Genomic DNA, 19,107 nt, shown 5'->3' on the forward strand with positions numbered 1-19,107 from the left:
TGAGTTACATATAGACTACTTTTACCAGTAAAATGTAATTACGATGCGCATTGAGTTGTATATAGGCTACTTTTACCAGTAAAATGTAATTACGATGCGCATTGAGTTACAGATAGGCTACTTTTACCAGTAAAATGTAATTACGATGCGCATTGAGTTACATAGAGGCTACTTTTACCAGTAAAATGTAATTACGATGCGCATTGAGTTACAATATACCGACACCGCGCGACACAGCGTTGATGAGTGTTGGGGGATTGTAGTGAAACAAAGGACCTGGTTAATGATTGACAGGTCACTGTATGATACATCGATGTTTTATCTAGGTTGTTATTTACTTGTGTCTACCCTATTTTATAACCATGCTAGCTGAACTAAGAGTTTTGTAAAAGCGGATGAAAACCCAATATTATAAGTTATATTTGAAATTGAAAAACATATTATTTATACGGCCAAAAATTTATTTTTACCTGACACTGCCGTGCTTGAGATTATGGGAGTTATTATATATATCGTGAGGAACATGTTTTCTTCATAATAAAGGTAAATGATGTCTGATTTAACAAAAAATATGCATTTTTATATATACTTGTGTAATGTACACGTACACGTACCCCAAACTCTTCAAAATCCGCTGTGTCTATTGTAATCTTGTAACAATAATCTTGTAACAATAATCTTGTAACAAAAACCACGAATTTATCTCATATACGTCCTTGCAAAAACGTAGTTCTTAATGTGTTTCTAGTTGTAAAATTGTTCATGTAATTATAAGCAAAAGAACATTTTATGTTACACTATACAATTTTATAGATCAATGAAGCCATATCAACGGTTGTTTCCAGATAACCATATGGATCCTTATAAACGTGTGTTGTTGGATACGAATTACTTGAAGTAATATATATAGGAAAAGAATAGCATATTAAGGACGGTCAAATATGTTCACAAAAACAACAAATGAACATATATACAATTTTATATTTGTAGAGCATACAGATAAACTACACAGACAATGGCATAACATATTGTCTGGACGATCCCTTCGGGCAGTCGCTATGAAATTATTGTTAGTTGTGTCATTTGTCCAAAACATTCCACGTTTCATAGATTTTGTATAAAAATCTTTTAGAATATATTTAGTGCTGTGCACAATCGAACCAGTTACATTATTTCAAAGTCACATTTTAATCGCTATGAGATCATGCAATCAACTGAATTTAGCTAAGTATAATGTATCTAAGCAAGGACGTATATGAGACTTAAAAAACCTTGATCTGAGTATCCCATCCCCGTAACTCAATGTTAACGGTACAGGTGAGGTGATCAAGCATGTCGATCGCAGGGTATAACTGTACATGTACGTGTGTAGGTGTGTGCGCGCGGTCAGGCGTGAGCCTTGACAACATCAAAACAATAGCCAGTGATCTAAAGTCGGTCGTTCTATTGTTTAGAGGATTAAGTTCCACTCAATAACGACATCTTAACGCGTAGTTGTTTACAATTTTTATAAGTACGAAGATAAATCAGAAAATTAGGAAGTCTTTAGAAATTTTATAAATATAAACACTTTGCACAAACATTAGCAATAATTTCAATTGATATTGTAATACGGTATAAACAAGATCTACTGCCCTTATACCATATCTAAATTTCTGATAATGCATATGCATACATGAACATGTATGAACTCAGAGTACATGATGAACATGTGCGTACACTTTTCTGAAATATATCAAATTTAATTAATTAAATATGATTATATGATAGGATAGACGTATAAACATGTATTTCTATATAACTTTACTAGTTTATATCAAGGATTTATAAGTGAGATCTCATATACGTTTTTGTTTATATGCATGCACTTTTTGCGAGGATTCATGCATTCACTTAATACACAAAAATAACTTCCTCATTTAATAGGTTCTATAATGGTACAAAATCAAACTTATTATCGTAAAATAGGTTCAAGACACATACCGAGGACGAACGACGTACATGTATATCATATTATGTAAGTCTCATTGAATTACGTTTTTGTGATTAAGAAATGCGTCCATTTATTTTACCATTAATCGGATATACACGTTCCAGACACGAATATTTGTACACATTGCATGTACATAAAATGCGTTTTATTGCCTAAAATTGGTACGGTTTATTTTCGAATAGGGGTTCTCTTGTCTTCAAAATATTTTCACGTCAGTTCTTTACAGGCTATTTTCCAAGGAAGGCTTAGATTTTAGATGAGCTTCTTATCAATAATTTAGGGTATAATACATTTGTGCTGTCGATGTAACGAGACTCATGTACCTGGGTATCTTGATTGGTATATCTCAAATGGTATATTCATGATTCAGCCTCAAGAGATATATTATATATATGAGATAAAGTTTATATAGTGATGTATCATGATCAGTTACTGTAAGCCGGCACAGGTAAGGTGTAACCGTAACCTACTGCCAACAACAATGTCTCCCGACGGGTGGCGGTCGGTGTAAACACCCGAGTTGAAACTCCCCTACACTCGTGTGACACTCGTAACTCCGAGAGTGGATGAAAACGAATCCACCTGACGCGTACTGTAGGCCACTTTTACCAGTAAAATGTAATTACGATACGCATTGCGTTACATGTAGAGTATTTTACCAGTAGATTGTAACAGCGATAGGTTAGTGACTTACATAAAAAATACAACAAAATATCATTAGGATAGAATGTAATTACGATGGTCAACGAGTTACGTTTGGAGTATTTACAATTAAAATATAATTACGATACACAATGACTTACATCTAAGTAAAATTGATTCAATAATAAATCTGGTAAAAATGCAATATAAAATATAATCAAGCCAAATGTAACAAAGAACAATATACAGCAATACCGGAGGGAAATTCTGTGAGCGAAACTCAAATTACTATGTAATTATAGTGAAATACGATATAATTATAGTAAATTACTATAGAGATATGGCGAAAATTATATAATTATGGTGAATTACTATGTAATCATGGTGAATTTCTATATAAATATAGTGAAATACTATATAATTATGGTGAAATACTGTAGAAATATGGTGAATTACTATACAGATATGGTGAATTACTATACAGATATGGTGAATTACTATACAGATATGGTGAATCAATATATAATTATTGTGAATTACTGTATAAATATGGTGAAATACTGTAGAAATATGGTGAATTACTATACAGATATGGTGAATTACTATACAGATATGGTGAATTACTATACAGATATGGTGAATTACTATACAGATATGGTGAATTACTATACAGATATGGTGAATTACTATATAGATATGGTGAATCAATATATAATTATTGTGAATTACTGTATAAATTTGATGAATTACTATATAAATATAGCGAATTACTATGTAATTTAGGTGAATAACTACTTAACTAAGATGAATTACTGATTAATTATGGTGAATTATCATGCTATTTATGTTGTGAACTGAAACAAGGAATTACAAGACATTATGATCCAATATTTTAATAAAGAAATACAGTTTTATTTACCATCAATATCACATTTTAGTGCAAATATTTTTGTACTAACAGAATAAAACTTTAATCAAATGTCAATATGATATAGACTAAAATTGGTAGAGCGAAATTACATCCAGAATCCATGTAAATAGAATGTGATTACGATGTCAGTTATAACCATTCCAAGGTAATTCCCATTTCAAACTAAATAAAAACATACATTGATGATAGGTTTTAGTACCGAGTTATAAGCAAATGCAAAGAAAAACAAAATGATCATAGCATTGAAATGACAAGTAGAATAAGATAGGAATCGATATTATTCAAAATATTACTCCGCTTGAGTTAAAATGAAATTATAACATTCTAAAATGCAACTAAAGTAGGAAGTTGTATTTATTTTATTTCAAAGATTTTATCCGTCAGAAACTATATACAAAGTGGTATTACTGAAAGTGCGGGGTAACATTGTAAAGCTAATTGGGGGTATTAACATATATGCAGGCACCAGAGACATACATTGTAGATATAGTAGTAGTATATCTAAGTCTCTGCATGCACCGAGTACTATAACGGAAAGTTTCGGAGCAGACTTTTTGTATTAGAAGTAGCATCATAGAGTGTCACGCTGTACAGAGAGGAATGTCTATATAGGCAGCAAACGTTAATACAATTGGATATTTTTTTCTCTCCAGTGTTTTAAGTTTCAGTCGAGTCGTCCAGTCACACGCTGCGGTGAGACAATGACCCTTTATCAAAATGTGATTTTTTTTCTAACCTGACAAAGGGGGTGGGTTCACGCATGCGTAGTAGATACCCAATGTATTAGTACCGCACCGATAAGCATATATGTGTAAATGCATGTTCACTGTATATTTTCTCCTCCATAGCAGGTTGGACAGCACGTTCTGATATCGCCGGTCAGCTGTTCTGGACAATTCGGACAACATGTCGTCCTGTCAAAGTGTATGCTTAGTTCTCCTCGGACTTTTGAGCTGTTCCATCGCTGCAGGTAAGTGGGGTTTTCAATATCATATCGATCAGCCGATTTCAATAACATTGAATTCGGATATTGAATTACAAACCGTAATTATAAGGTTAACATTTACAATTCAGGTTGTTCACCTTTTAATCTTATTATCGATAATAGCACATAGAGGTCATTATTTAAATTACACACGATTACACATGTACATGTACGCATGCATAACTCCGATATACCATGTACATATTTGAAGTGATATTTCAATAGATTATTTCACCTGGCTGAGCCTCAATGTTTTTTTCTTGAATCTTTAAATAAAAAATACATAATGATTTATGTGACGATACATTCCTTACATAATATTTGAAAATTGAATATTTGGATAAAACTTTCATTTTAATTATTTCAACAAAAATTCTTATTTCAATTGATATTTTATCGGTGTGTTTGGTGACGTCAGAAATGCCCAATTTATCAAACTGGGTTATCCGCCATTATTTAAGATAAATTTGAAGATTTACGATATAACACGCGTGTCACCCTCACCTTTCCTCTTATCTCCAAACCTTCATACACACTAAATACCTGGACTAGGTCAAGTGTATTACTGGACACGCATTTTCATCTAGGGTCAGAGCTGGAAAATCCATCTTAGATTTCTGGGGGGCGTAGTCTGAAAAAAAGAGAATAAGGAATTTCTATTTTTTTTCGTTTTTCGATATTTAAGCATTAAACTAATTACAAAGTTGCGGTGCATGGGTTATATTAAAACAACATAAATCTCGCAAAAACAACAAACAAAGAAACCGAAAAAATTAAATGATTAATGCACTTAACTCTTGTTTTTTTATTCAATTTGGAATTTAGTCAGTTTTAGTAGTTGCTGGAGTTAAGGAGGTTTTGGGGTGGGTTTTTTTTTGGCGGAACGAACTAGAGCGAAATAGAATTCAATAATTGTAAACTTTAATTAAAATAACGGATGAAAAGGTATTTACTTCGATATCAATGAAACAAGGAAAAATGTTTAAAACAATAACCATACTTACCAGCCTCTTCCGACGAGGTTCTGTTGCCCTCGATCCGTCGCTGCGTTTGAAGCCATAGCCACTGGTCCTCCACCTCTCGATCACGGTGGCTGCATGGTTACGGTGTCTGGCATTCTACCGCTTGCTTTCCATCTCCTGGCCTCAATGACCAAGTGGTTAAGGTGTCTGACCTTCTACATCTAGCCGTCAACTTGGTGGCTGAGTGGTTAAGGTGTCTGGCCCCACTTGGTGGCTGAGTGGTTAAGGTGTCTGGCATTTTACCAATAGTTGTCCATCTCCGGGTCAAATTGACCATGTGGTAGATGAGTCTGACATTATATCACTAGTCCTCCAGCTCTAGGTTATGGTGTACGAGTGGTTAGTGTGTCTGAAACTTTATCACTTCCCTTAGCCTTTATATATAGCGGCTTAATCGTTAAGGTGTCTGGAATTCTAGCTCTAGTTCCTCCCTCCTGTTTACGGTAGCCAATCGCAGGAAGTTATAATGTCTGCCATTCAGTCACGTGCCCTCTATCTCTGCTTTACAGTGATAAGTGGTTAAGGTGTCTGACATTCTACCTCTAGTTCTCACCCGCTGGGTCACAGAGATAAATGGTTAAGGTGTCTCACACTCTATCGATAGACGTAAATTTTAGACATTCGTCAGTTTGTTTGATAGTAAATGATAGTAAAATTATTTTGCTGCATTGCATCTTTAATGAAATTTTGCGAGGTGTGAGGAGTAAAAATATCTATTCGCTACGATAAAACCACTGCGTGACATTTGTAAAACGTTTGTTTATTTTTTAATAATAAATATCATTCCGTCATTATTGACATTGAAAACATGACCTTGCCACAGGTCACGTGAGTACAGGAATATCATGCACGTACGCATCATGCATATAGTGCATCGCTAGTGGATAGTACCATTCTCCAGATTCCTGTTGTTAGACACATTGTTATGTGCACCAGGTCTTCCAATCAAGCTTTATCTGATAACATACACAGGCACACGGAACTTCCTTATAGTGAACTTATATTTTCGATTTATTTTCGGTGTATGCAGGAGTCGCATATGGCCAACTGATTAAGGTGTACAGACATATTATTACAAAGTGTTCACCTCTAGGTTGCTAGTTCAAATCTGCTTGGGACAGTTGCCAGTACTTCAGGTCGGTAGTTTTTCTCCATTCGGTCACACCCGCAACAGGGTTGGCTGTCCTCAATGGTATAAAGAATTATGCTAGGTTTGTTCTGTCCTTCCTTCTTGAAAATAATTTATTTCTGGTTCATAATGGGTACATTACAAACAGACTTTATTTTTTACTGTCAGTTTAATCTCAGAGATACATGTAGTTGTTTTTCCCTATTATTTTTGGGCGAGCTGCCATCACATCTTGCACTTCTGTCATCTGGTTGAAGGTCCCATACATTCTATAAAGAAAATATGGAGTAAATGTCAGTTATGTACATAGATTAATACTGTATACATGCATGCATATAATCTTTCAGTGTTATCCTGCATGTAAAACAAACTAGTTCCAATTGTTTTCTGTCAAACACAAATTTATAACAATTACACATCTTTTGAACACAAGTTTATTAAAATCAAACCTCACTAGATACTAATTATAAGTTAGTCATTTCTTGAATTACAGGGGTCTAGGCATTTTCATGTGAAGAATAATGGTACTAATTAGTACCAGAATTTATGTAGCCTAAATATATTGCCATTGGACATAATATATAATACATATTGTAAAAAGTCAATTACTATTCTTTACTTACACCACTTATGATGTATTGGTGTGAATTTTATATAATTATGACCATTAGATAGGATAACGAGTACGTGACTAAGTGACTGTAAGTCTAAAAAAATACAATCTTACACACACGAGCACTGATGAAGTAAGTTTGAAAGTGGCTTCTTTAATACAGTAATATCCATAGCATACAGTAAAATGATATATATCACTGATATACATAAATACACAAATAGATATCGGAAAAGATATCACACTCCTGACGCTGTAAGCCTGTAACAGTAGCTACATGTATATATATCGTACATATGTACATGTATAACACTAAAGAATGCGATCATCTTTTAAGGAAACGCGTATAATACGACTCTATTAATGCTTCTGTTGTGATCCAAGATTAAATCTGTTATATGTTCCCCGATTTATCAACACTTTTCCTGATTTCTAATCTCTGTTTTACTATGGTACCAATTCCAAAAAGCGACCAAACACTTATAGAATATAGGCCTAACTGTTACCCCCTTCGGGGCCCCACTCACCTTATAGAGACGAAGGGAAATCGGTTTATGTGGTTTTGGTAGATCATTCGCAAATCATAGTTGTTGTCATAGCTCGAATTCGTTTCCATATAATATTCTCAGCAATTCACAACATTTCTTAGTTTAAATAATCTCCTTATTCACTTCGAATCAGCAGTTGATTCTAAGCCGGCGAGCTTTCACTGCAAAGCTCGCTCCATTGCGGTAAACAACTTTTATTTCCGGACATGCGCAAAGTAGCATTTTTAAGATTTGGAGGCGTTAACTTTTGACTTTCTGTCGGACCGCGCATAAGTCTAAAATAAAATTTTGTATATATTTATATCTTTGGACCTCTTAACTTTCTAGACTTGTAATTTGGGGAAAGTTCGTAACTTTTTAGGGCTATTACACAATATCTTGTCATTGTTTGTTTTACGGACCCTGAAAGATACGGATTATGCGGCTTTAAATATTAAAAAAACCTCTTGAAACTTTTCAGGATTAAAGCTGCTTAGATTAAAGTTATATGTGCCGTACTCTCCTAACCACGAATCGAGATGAGCTTTTGATATGAGATTCACCAATAAAAATTACCTACATTTTGATTTTTAACATTTTAATTTTACAAGTACAAATAAGAGCTGAAAATTATTATTGGCAGTACTGCTAAAAATCAGTATATTTACAGCTACAGTGAAGTAAAATGAATACATACGGTCAGACCATGAAGCCAAATTATGCCCTGCAATTTCATTTAACATTTTTACAGTGCTATTAGTAATTTTAAAGTTGATTTCTGCAGGTATATTTCCATTTAAACATAAAGCATACAAAATTACAATTTTACAGTACATAGTTTATGTGTTATAACTATTGTTTTACATGGTTTTCAATAGATCAACGAACAAAAAATAAAACGTCAAAATTTTCGCTCAGTTACGGGACATATAACTTTAAGATGTGATGTAAATATGCCTGATTACATTTGTATAAACCAACTTCTTTTTCCGTGCGATTAATTATCGCATATTTCACTGATCGATGGAAAATCGCGAAAATAAATCGCAGCGATATTGTTCCAAACACAAGTAAGGCGGTATGATCAGAGGTTAGATCGCAAATTTAAAGGCGCATTGCAGAAAATGCGATATTAAATCGCCGCAAAAGTAAGTTGGTTTACCTGTAAAATATGGAGGTATATCTTTACCAAGTTGTTATCTAACTATAAGCATTAGGACAGGTAAAAATGTATATAAACTGTAACTTATTGTCCCTGGCCGAGACACACCTTAGTTTCTGCTCCTGCTCGGCGCTCAACATACCGGGAGTGGGACGACTGGTTCGGCCGTTGTCAGTATAATGTGATCGGATGGGATGTGTTGCTTGGGGTGCTCCAGTGATAAAGCACTACAAAAAGGACAAAGATTTCCACTATACAAGAAGACATAACACTTATATACCGCAGTCTCCCAAAACACACACCACGCACGTTATACACGCAACGCACCGCATACCTGGGAAGCCATCCTTATATGACCCTGGCTATAATATGACGTTAATTTAATCAAACAAACAAACAAACAAACAATTACAAACAAACAAACAAACTGTCACTTATTCCCGGGTCCCTGTGTCAGAAGTTACGGAACTACTATAATACACAGAATGCCACCACTGTGCTAATCCAAGGGTGGTAGCGTAACTTGTCATTTATATAAATATCACACGAGTTTAGCGGCATAACTGATCATCTTATCATTTATCAGTGGTAACGTGTGGGTATATAAGTCGCCTACATACATTGTATATACGTCAAGCTCGCGGATACCTTCTAATTGCTGGATCAGATTTGCACTGTATTCATGTGTCTACACTTACTTCCAACTATTAGATGTAATTCATAACTCAGATATACTCTGTCCCATCTACCCCCTCCCTCCCCCTCCCCCTCCCCCCTCCCCCACACACCCACACCACCACCGACCCCAAGAAAGTTTTTGTTGTTGTTACTACAGTAGCACTGATAGATCAGATGTATTTATAACAAATTATTAAGTATATTATTGTTTTCTTACATATAGTATGTATAGATTCTGGAGACTTATGTTACAAACAGGACATAGAAATTTTCGTTATTATACAATATAGATGAATATAGAGTATTGATGTCAAATTGAATAAATGGGCAAGAGTTTCCACTATCGCAATGAAACACAACACAAGTGTACCGCAGCCTCCCAAAAACATAAAGACAATCACACACACACACACACAACACATTACATTATATTTTACGAAATAATTCGGAGAAAATAAATTCATTTATATATCGAGTGCTCTAAAGTCTTAAGAAATGAAGAAACTGTTGTCAGTGGAAATCGATGTTCATCGACTTTAGAATAATACAAAATTCAGTTCTTTTCTCAAATCAAATAAAAAATAAAAAAAGTTTAAAAATTAAGATGTTTTTTTAAATATTGAACCGCTGAAATAACTTTGAAAATATTGGACCAATGAAAAGTCAGCGCTGAAATAACTTTAAAAAATATTGGACCAATGAAAAGCCAGGGCTGAAATAACTTTAAATTAATAGACCAATGAAAAAATACTAAAATATTGGGCCAATAGTATAGTTAATCGAATTTAACTTGGATGTTTCTAGTAAAAGTGTAGAAAATCTTCGTCCTTCGAATTGGGAGACCACACATTACTTTACAAGCAAGCCGGCAATGGTTGATGAAAACCTTTAAAAATACTGATAGATCCATTGAGATTGATTTTTATCACCATTATAAGTTAGTTCCCCGAATCAGCGACACCATCAACTTATTTTGCGATACTCGATCAATTACGCATTCATCTTGATATTGCTTAACGCTCGGTGACTTATGTCTAGGAATAAAACCGCCAAATCCTACCAGGGAGAGAGAATGTCTTTAGACTCGACTCTACACAGGGGACAATTGATTATGTGTCTCGCCAATGAAAGACATATAAAAGGTTAAAAAGTTCAGCAAGTCTGATTTCCCTGGGGTGTAGATCCACACAGTCACGACTGAAAGATGTTTTTCCCCTCGCCGCCATTCCGCCCTTAATTATATCATCAATAGACGATTGATACTCCCGGACTCGCCGTATCGGCCGAACGCTGACACCACGTCTTCTACCGTCTGCTCAGAGTTCCTCGTTGCCCTGACCTTGACCTTCTGAGAGTGTTTACACCATTGGTGTAAATGCTATGTACAATACATGTCACTTTCCGCATTTCCGTATGCATTGATATCAATTACATTTACTCTTGACTTGCCTTCCTTTATCGGATTCGTACCGGATGCACAGAATTGGTACGGCGCCACCATCTAATGGGACGCGTTTGGATTTTTCCAAGATGGCGACATACTATTTTTAATATTTTTAAAACATTTCTCATGCTGTTAATCAAATATTTGAAACATTGTTTGCGGTAATGCTTCAGCCTTTTAAACTCTTTATACCTTTTAATTTTATGTGACCTAAATACAGTATACCGTTAGTCGGTTATTCACGCTGGTCAAACTATTCGCGATTTAAGATAAGAACGATGAAATCAAAGTTTGATAATTTCAAGTTTTCGCGATGTGGCTTTATTAAAAATCATTTCTCAATATTTCGAAGATCACTTTTTCGAGATCATAGAAATGTCGGGCGAAATCTCGAAAATAACCGACTGTATTCTTATTTAGCTTTTAATTTAATAAAACTGTTTACATAAGCGCGTACATTTCGTTGATATCTCCAATATTTCGTGTACAAAATAGTGTTCATGCCAGTATAATTATCATTCCTTTCATTTGTTCCAGAATATATTTTCTCTGACGAATTCAATTCTAGTTTTAAAAAAATCGCTATTAAATGGTGATCTGTATTTCTATACATAAATCTGAATCTAAATCACAAACCGAGTTCAATTTTAATTTAAAAAAAAAGATTGCTATTAAATGGTGATCTGTATTACTATAAATAAATCTGAGTCTAAATCACAAATTGCCAACACCGCAGGGGAACTGTTGGCCTAGAATCGATCCAGAATCTGTAGCTGGAATTGGTAAGCTACATTATAGGAGGAATAAGTGGTTAGGACTAAATTGACTGTAACGATACGGCCGTTTAAAAGTTAATGATATAAAGCTCTTTCTAGATACCATAACCTTTGTTGCATTCCAATATAACTTTGAAAGATTAAAAACTAGAGCAAAAGTTGAGTTCTGAATATTTAAAATTTGCACCAAAGAATCAAGAACATGCAAGAATGCTGTCCATTGCTCCTAAATTTGTTTATATAGGTGCTTATCCAATACCTATATCTGCTAACCGTTTGTTAAGATTTATTATAAACGATCACAGTTTTAAATGACATGCATACAGTCATCATCTTGAAAAAGAAATCACAAAATTGTTTCAATCGAATATACAACTTATACCAGAAACAGAAACAGCACCATGCTCAGTCTCTTATGTAGTAAACATACCAAGTCGATCGGTGCAAGGCTGCGGTTAAAGCTCATCTTGTAATAAGCATCTGCATAATTATGCAACATGCAGCCTGGGTGTATCTGAAACGCTGTGGCACCCACAGATATCAAAGTATTTATGGATCCCTCTAAATACTGTTTTCAGAATTATAATCATGCTTTCTAGCTAACGAGTATATGAAGTAATTAATAAAAACTAAAAATAATTTCAATAATATCATTTTGAGATATATTTTTTCCCAAACGTGCATCTCAATTAAGTATTTATGAATCCATCGAAAGACTTTCACATTTAAAGATTTAAAATCATATCTATACACCAATACTGTAAACCGTCTTTCTTTCGCGTGCGATTTATACTTTCGATAATTTCGCAATCCAAGTACACTAGCGAAATATTATCACCGCAAATTAGCATCTATCTCAATTATATTGATAGAAAATTCCAATATCATATATATCATTTTAGGATATTTTCTCCACCTTTATTGAATCAGGTTTAAAATTTCAGTCTACAGTTCTCTTGAGATTACATTGGACTCACTTAATTTGAAAACGGTTATATGGAAATACTGTTTAATTTGAAATGAATTATAATCCCTATTCACACGTATCCATTGTCTTTCTCCTTGGTTACATTGAAATCTGAATAATTTGAAGATATTAAATATTCCATAAGACTTAAATATAACCGGGTTCCATTGTATATACTATCATTTTACTGTATTTAGGTACGTTTAAGTTATTTTATAAATGCATGAGACATATTATAAAAAATATTTTAATTTCGAAACAAAAACAAGATATCGCGTTTCTATTTCCTCTTTTGCCCTGAAAATTGATGAACAGTCCTAATATTGTTTCACATTCTATATGGCTAATAGCTAGTAAAAGCTGGATGTATTGTTTCCTCGCTGAAGGAAAGGCAGCGTCAACATGCTACATGTAATGTGGTTCGGTATTTAGGATATGTTTAAAGTCATTTTTTTTCATTCAAGAAATATTATATTGGAATATGTAGGTCCCAAAGTCTATGCTATGAATATGGTGAATTATCGTAGTCTAGAGGGTGAAAATTTCCTATTTACTTATTCTCCAATTTAAATACAATGTATCCCACACCGTATCATTATTTACATTTTGTAGATTACATTATGTATTTTTGATGTAATGATAAAGTATTAACAATATCAGTAAATATTGCTTTCAATGATTATTACAAACTTCATATTTTGTATTTAAGCAGAAAAAAAAACTTTTAATAAGATGTATTAAAGGCCCACTACCTTTCCGAAACGGCTTTTAATTTTTAAAATGGGAATGTAAAACAAGATCGATAATTTTGTAGAGTCTTAAAACTTATTAACTTACCGTTAATACTACATTTTTCATAACTGAACGGGTCGTTTATTTTCATAACGCGGTCGTCTTATTTCCGCCGTCGTCGTAAATACCGCGCGGTAGTTGACTATCACTGCGCCAGACGGCAAAACAGCGAATTGATTCACCACTGTTTTCATATATTACGCAGGAAATCTTGCATATGTTTGGTGTCGTAACCTTGTTTTAGGTCATCGGCATGCATTTACTGATGTTATTAATGTTTTTTTAAGAAACCTTTATATTTTGCTCCGGAAAGGTAATGGGCCTTTAAACTCACTTTTTGGAAAGTGTATTTTTATTTTAAACATATTTAAACATAGCTTGATCTTCAAAGATTCTCGAAATTATTTTTGTTATTAAAATTTCAACATCGATGAAAAATCATATCCATATGCATATGTGATATGCACTGTCGTGAACATATGGACCGCGCGTGCGACATTTCTCCAGTAACCTATTATATTAAAGAGTTCTACTCACATTTCAGTATCATGTATGTCAATTATGACGCCCCTGAAGACGCCCCTCTACCGGATATTCACGACCGGAAGTAATTCAGGAAATCCAGACACTTGAAGTACTTCAATTATACTTATTGTTTCTAACTAAATTGGGTTCAAACAATGTGATTAGTAAGTGGATAGCGATTATCATATCCTATTGTTAGGCAGCTTTATAAAATAGCACGTACCGAAAAAATCCGAAGATAATTTCATGCAGCCATAGTCATCCTCTGTACTCCAGGTGTTACACTGTACTATCAATGTCGCCATGTCCACCCCCTGAACGATGTCATAGCACAACTAAGGCGTTGCAGGAGCAAAAAGAATCAATGTAAAGCTTAGATATTCTCTCTTTGACGATTACGATGGCAGAGAAAAGCTACCCCATATTCGATTCTTGTGATAAACCCCAACACTAGTTCGATTGCCACATTCGTCTGGCTTTATTTTATTTGTGCGATACCTTGTCAGTACGAAAAGGTTTTTTTCAGTCAAATAGGTGGAATGGCTAAATCAAAGTGTTTGCTCATTTTTCTCAACCTTTGTAGCAAGTTGCCATAAGGGCTACACCAAATATATTGTAGCCTATCTTGTACCTGTCATTAAACAGAGTTATCGCCCATTGTTTTCATTGAGCTGTTATGACCTCTTTCTACTTAACTTTAAACCCCTGTCGCTTCTATTCAAACTAAATGTTTAAACTTATCTTTAGCCGAGACCAACCGGAGTACGTAATAAAATGCATTTTATCCCCGCTGTGTTGGTATCATCTTCTTATCGGTTCATTTATTCATTTTTTGTTTTATTGTATTGATATATTTCCCCGTTGCATGCGAGAATGATCCGTTACTAATCTTGTACATCCTGTCGAAACATCTTAAAGTTTGACCTTCAAACATAGATATCTCCGGCAAATGGATCTTATGATATCTTAATATCAAGATAAAGTCGCACCTCTGGCATATCGTTCTAATCTTGTAATGGCCTAAATAGTCCTACCGCACTTGTGAATGAATACACTTACTGATAAATCTGTTTGTTTTGTTATTATACAAAGTAAACAAGCATGATGTGTGTACTTGTGAACAGCAGTTGGGGGACATTTCCGATGAAAGTAGCAGGCAAATGCATAAAATGCTGCTTTTTTCGCGAGACTGATTTTGGAACTAAAGAAAGGGTCGAAACAGAGGTTAGCAGTGCTTTGAAGAAAACAGCAGTAACACAAGTGGTATAAACATAATGTAGTAGGGGTATACCACGAGGTTCAAGTATTCCCATATGTCGAATCTGCTGAAGCAACTCAGGGTTAAAAAAGCTATCACACAGTTCATGATTTTGAACTAGTTTCGAGACACAGCAAAACCCATATAGTATGCATGTTATTATGAAACTCGTTTATCTCCCAATTTTCTATATATCCAAGAATCGATGACATTTAAACGTTTTAAAAGTTGTAACCTATAAAATGATAACGCTACGCTTTTGTGGATAGCGTCATAGTGCGTCCCATGTGATTTTTACTTCGGGTAAATCAGGATAGAATATTTAGGTTTCTAGTCTGGGACAGGTGAGGATTTAGAAACGACGAGACATAATGAGGTGTCCACGGTCAGATAAAGAATTCCAATCGATACAACCTGAGTCGACTCATTTTAACCTGCAATTTTGATATTTAACATTATCATCACTAAACTACAGTAACGCCTTGTATTGTAATCGTAGGAGACCTATACTGTAAAGCAATGCATTTTCGCGGGGATTGATTTTCGCAAATTTAAAGTGCTTGCGAAATACGCTCGCGAAAAATAGTTACTTTATAATTATAAAAATGACAACGGTTTTATTCTCGTAAATTGATACAGCGTAGATATAATCGGGATATTTTTTCTGTCGTTTGTTGAAATAATTTGATCAGCACATGTAGTTAGATATACACATAAAGCCAGTTATTTTCGAAGGCTAAAATATCCGCGATTACTAAGATTTTCGCGATTTTGTCGAAACGCGAGAAAATAAAATTTTAGCGGTTTACAATTTTTGCGATAGAGCTTTAAGGACACATTATTATATTCTATCAATTTCTCAATATTTTGATGGTCAAATTTCGGGGACCATGGAAACGTCCCGCAAAATCGAGAACATAACTACCGCGTGACATTAATCGAGTGTAGCCATATTTTCTATGATGAAACGAAGTGAGAGATTTGTATTTCAATCAGAGAGAACCAATATTGATTTTATCACAAAGATTACGCGTTCTGTTTTGTCTGAAAATGTTATTCCTTCTCCGATATTCAAATCGTCCTTAGCAACAAAGGAATTCGGAAAGATCAGTTTTACAAGTCATGTTGTAGGCAAACCGCGAGCTCGGTTATTGAAGAGTGAATGATGAGGAAAAAGACATGATTCTTTTGAAGACATATAGCATAAATACAAACGCATAGCGGACATTGCTGTTGGCTGTTGTGTTTATATAGTGTATGTCAAGAAGGGTTCACATAAACAAATTCCAACATTTAGAAACAGGAAGATGATATATGTCGAAATAGCTACCAAGTCCAATGAACTTGACTGCGCATTATTGTTATAGTTAGAAAATGAACGGTTGACCACTATAAATAGTAGTTTTGAAGTACGATGGTTTATTCAGATTGTGATATGGTGTTAATAAAGCAATAATTATATTACAATGTTAAATTTTAATTATTGAAGCAGAATTGAATTACGATTTTGATTCTTATATCTCGCACGTGACAAATTTAATTAGGCACATGCACGTGCACACACAGATGCCAAGTCGTCCAGTTAAGCATACAGGACATGGAATGGTGTCATCACGGCTTGTTACGGTTTTAAGTATCCTTAGTAATTGCAAAAGCCTGCTTTCTGTCATACAGATAAAGGTCGAAGTTCAAAGGTGAAAGTACAAATGTACCAGTTGTGCCTACGTGATCAAATCTGCGATATTTGCCCTTGAAATACATGTTGAATATGAAATTTCACACGCCCTCTGTAATGCAAAAAACAAACATCCAAACTGCATGATCGTAGTTTGTGGGTGTGTTCAGATTTATCCTGCTTGGAGAATGTATCAAGTACTTTTTCCACATAAATTGTCATATGAGTAATATTAAGTTTTGGAAACACGACCAAGCGCTCCTCGTTTTAAAGAACAAATATTTTCTTTCATTCTCAAGCTGCCGGATGAGACGATGAGAGGTTTAAAATAAAACACTACTATTCCGGTAAAACACTTCCATGAAAATAATACTTAGTGAGCGCGATCAGGATACAGCATCTTCAATATAACACCTACTGATAATTATTCTGTGTATCGCATTCGACATGTTTAATAATATGGGCACAGATACATTTGCACAAATATATTATTATTATATTGCCATATTGGAATTTCTGTTTGATTTCTTTTATTTTTGATGAGGGATTTGTTATAATACGTTGATTTTTTTTTTCAATTTTATTATGTTTCATTGTATTTATACGAATCAATTTATTTCATTTAATGCATACCTGAATGCAATTAATGTAATCGCTTAAAAATTATTTCGTTATTCGTATGAACAATATTTTTTCGTGATATCAGTACGTATACTGTACGCGACGATTTAGTTCCGCATTTTCATACCAAACTTTTTTTTTCATGGCGATTTAATTTCGCGGATTTTTGTTGCCTGCAAAATATTCGAAATTAATAAGAATGATAATTTAAGTTGGGATACAGTATATCGCAAATAATTTATGGTCATTTTAAGAAAGTTTTGAGTTGTTGTTTTTGAATCCATACAATTGGTAGAAATTCGAAATGAATGTTTTTTTCCTCGATTGCTATACATCTAACGTATTGGACATGTAACATGAATTTTATATACAAATGTAACGCTATGTTGCATTTCAAAGCGACAAATCCAACATGACCTTCTAGCTAACCATGCGAGGTTGAATGAATTTACTTTGTAATGGTTTTCAGCACTGAAATGTGCCGGTAAACGAATTTGGAATTTGCACAAAGCACAGCTAACCTGCGAAATTGTATGCGCCAAACGATGTAAATACGCATTAAATGACGTCATTGTAGATCTGCCCCGCATGCAATTTCACATGGACCTGTATTTTTGCATTTTCGCATGCAATTTCAAAGATTAAATACATATCCAGATCGAGTACAGTTTTAATCTTGCATCCTGGGTGAGTGGGTTTTAAATAATTATATTTCTTTTCCCATTTTATGATTTATCCTTCAGCGTATGGTCATGGCCGAACGAAGAAACGGCTTGGTCCGATCTCGGGCAAAGACGACATGTGGAGTTAATCGTGGTACCGGTAGTAGTCGATATGAAACGCAAAATACCAGACCGTCAACAGATTTTCTCCAATGGGATATCTTCAAATATGATTTTTTATCACAAAATATTTTCGATATGACATGAATAATCTTTTCTGGTTTTATATGCACTAGAAATGAACCCGGGTAACGGCGGCTACAGACAAGTCCTTAATTAATGTTCTAGACAATATGATGACGCGATAGGTTAGGTCAGTATTTCACGCGCGCACGAGACGAAGATCGTGTCAGTTGAAGTGTTTTACGAGTTGATATAACTGCAATACAATACGAAATATTATTCCGTCGGAATTAGAGTGCAAAAAGTTTACAACTGATCGGCTTCTATACTAATTACGATGGAGAATCATTTCCTAAAAGTGCATCTCTAACTATTACCGAACACTCGGTCTTCTATTGATAGAACAAGAATGAACTGTCACACCCCGAGGCAGCGTGGTTACGGAAGTAGCTCGCCCGCTGCCGATAACCATTTAACACGCAGCAGGAACTGAGACTTGACGAGTTCCAGACAAATCTAGAC

At 34.4% G+C, this 19,107-nt stretch overlaps 1 protein-coding gene across 2 annotated transcripts in view; it reads left to right on the top strand.

The window, feature by feature from the left end:
• LOC138331215 (carbonic anhydrase 7-like) overlaps nt 1-19,107 on the top strand; it is a 55,539-nt gene that overhangs the window by 20,786 nt on the left and 15,646 nt on the right. The window contains exon 2 of one of the 2 annotated variants that reach the window (XM_069278700.1): nt 4,415-4,536. In XM_069278700.1, coding sequence (XP_069134801.1) covers nt 4,473-4,536 — 64 coding nt within the window. In that variant the 5' untranslated portion in view covers nt 4,415-4,472. The remainder of the gene's footprint in view (nt 1-4,414; nt 4,537-19,107) is intronic. The other variant, XM_069278699.1, reaches the window with a different exon arrangement.

The sequence above is a fragment of the Argopecten irradians genome, chromosome 9 (assembly GCF_041381155.1).
Source record: "Argopecten irradians isolate NY chromosome 9, Ai_NY, whole genome shotgun sequence".
Classification (NCBI taxonomy): domain Eukaryota; kingdom Metazoa; phylum Mollusca; class Bivalvia; order Pectinida; family Pectinidae; genus Argopecten; species Argopecten irradians.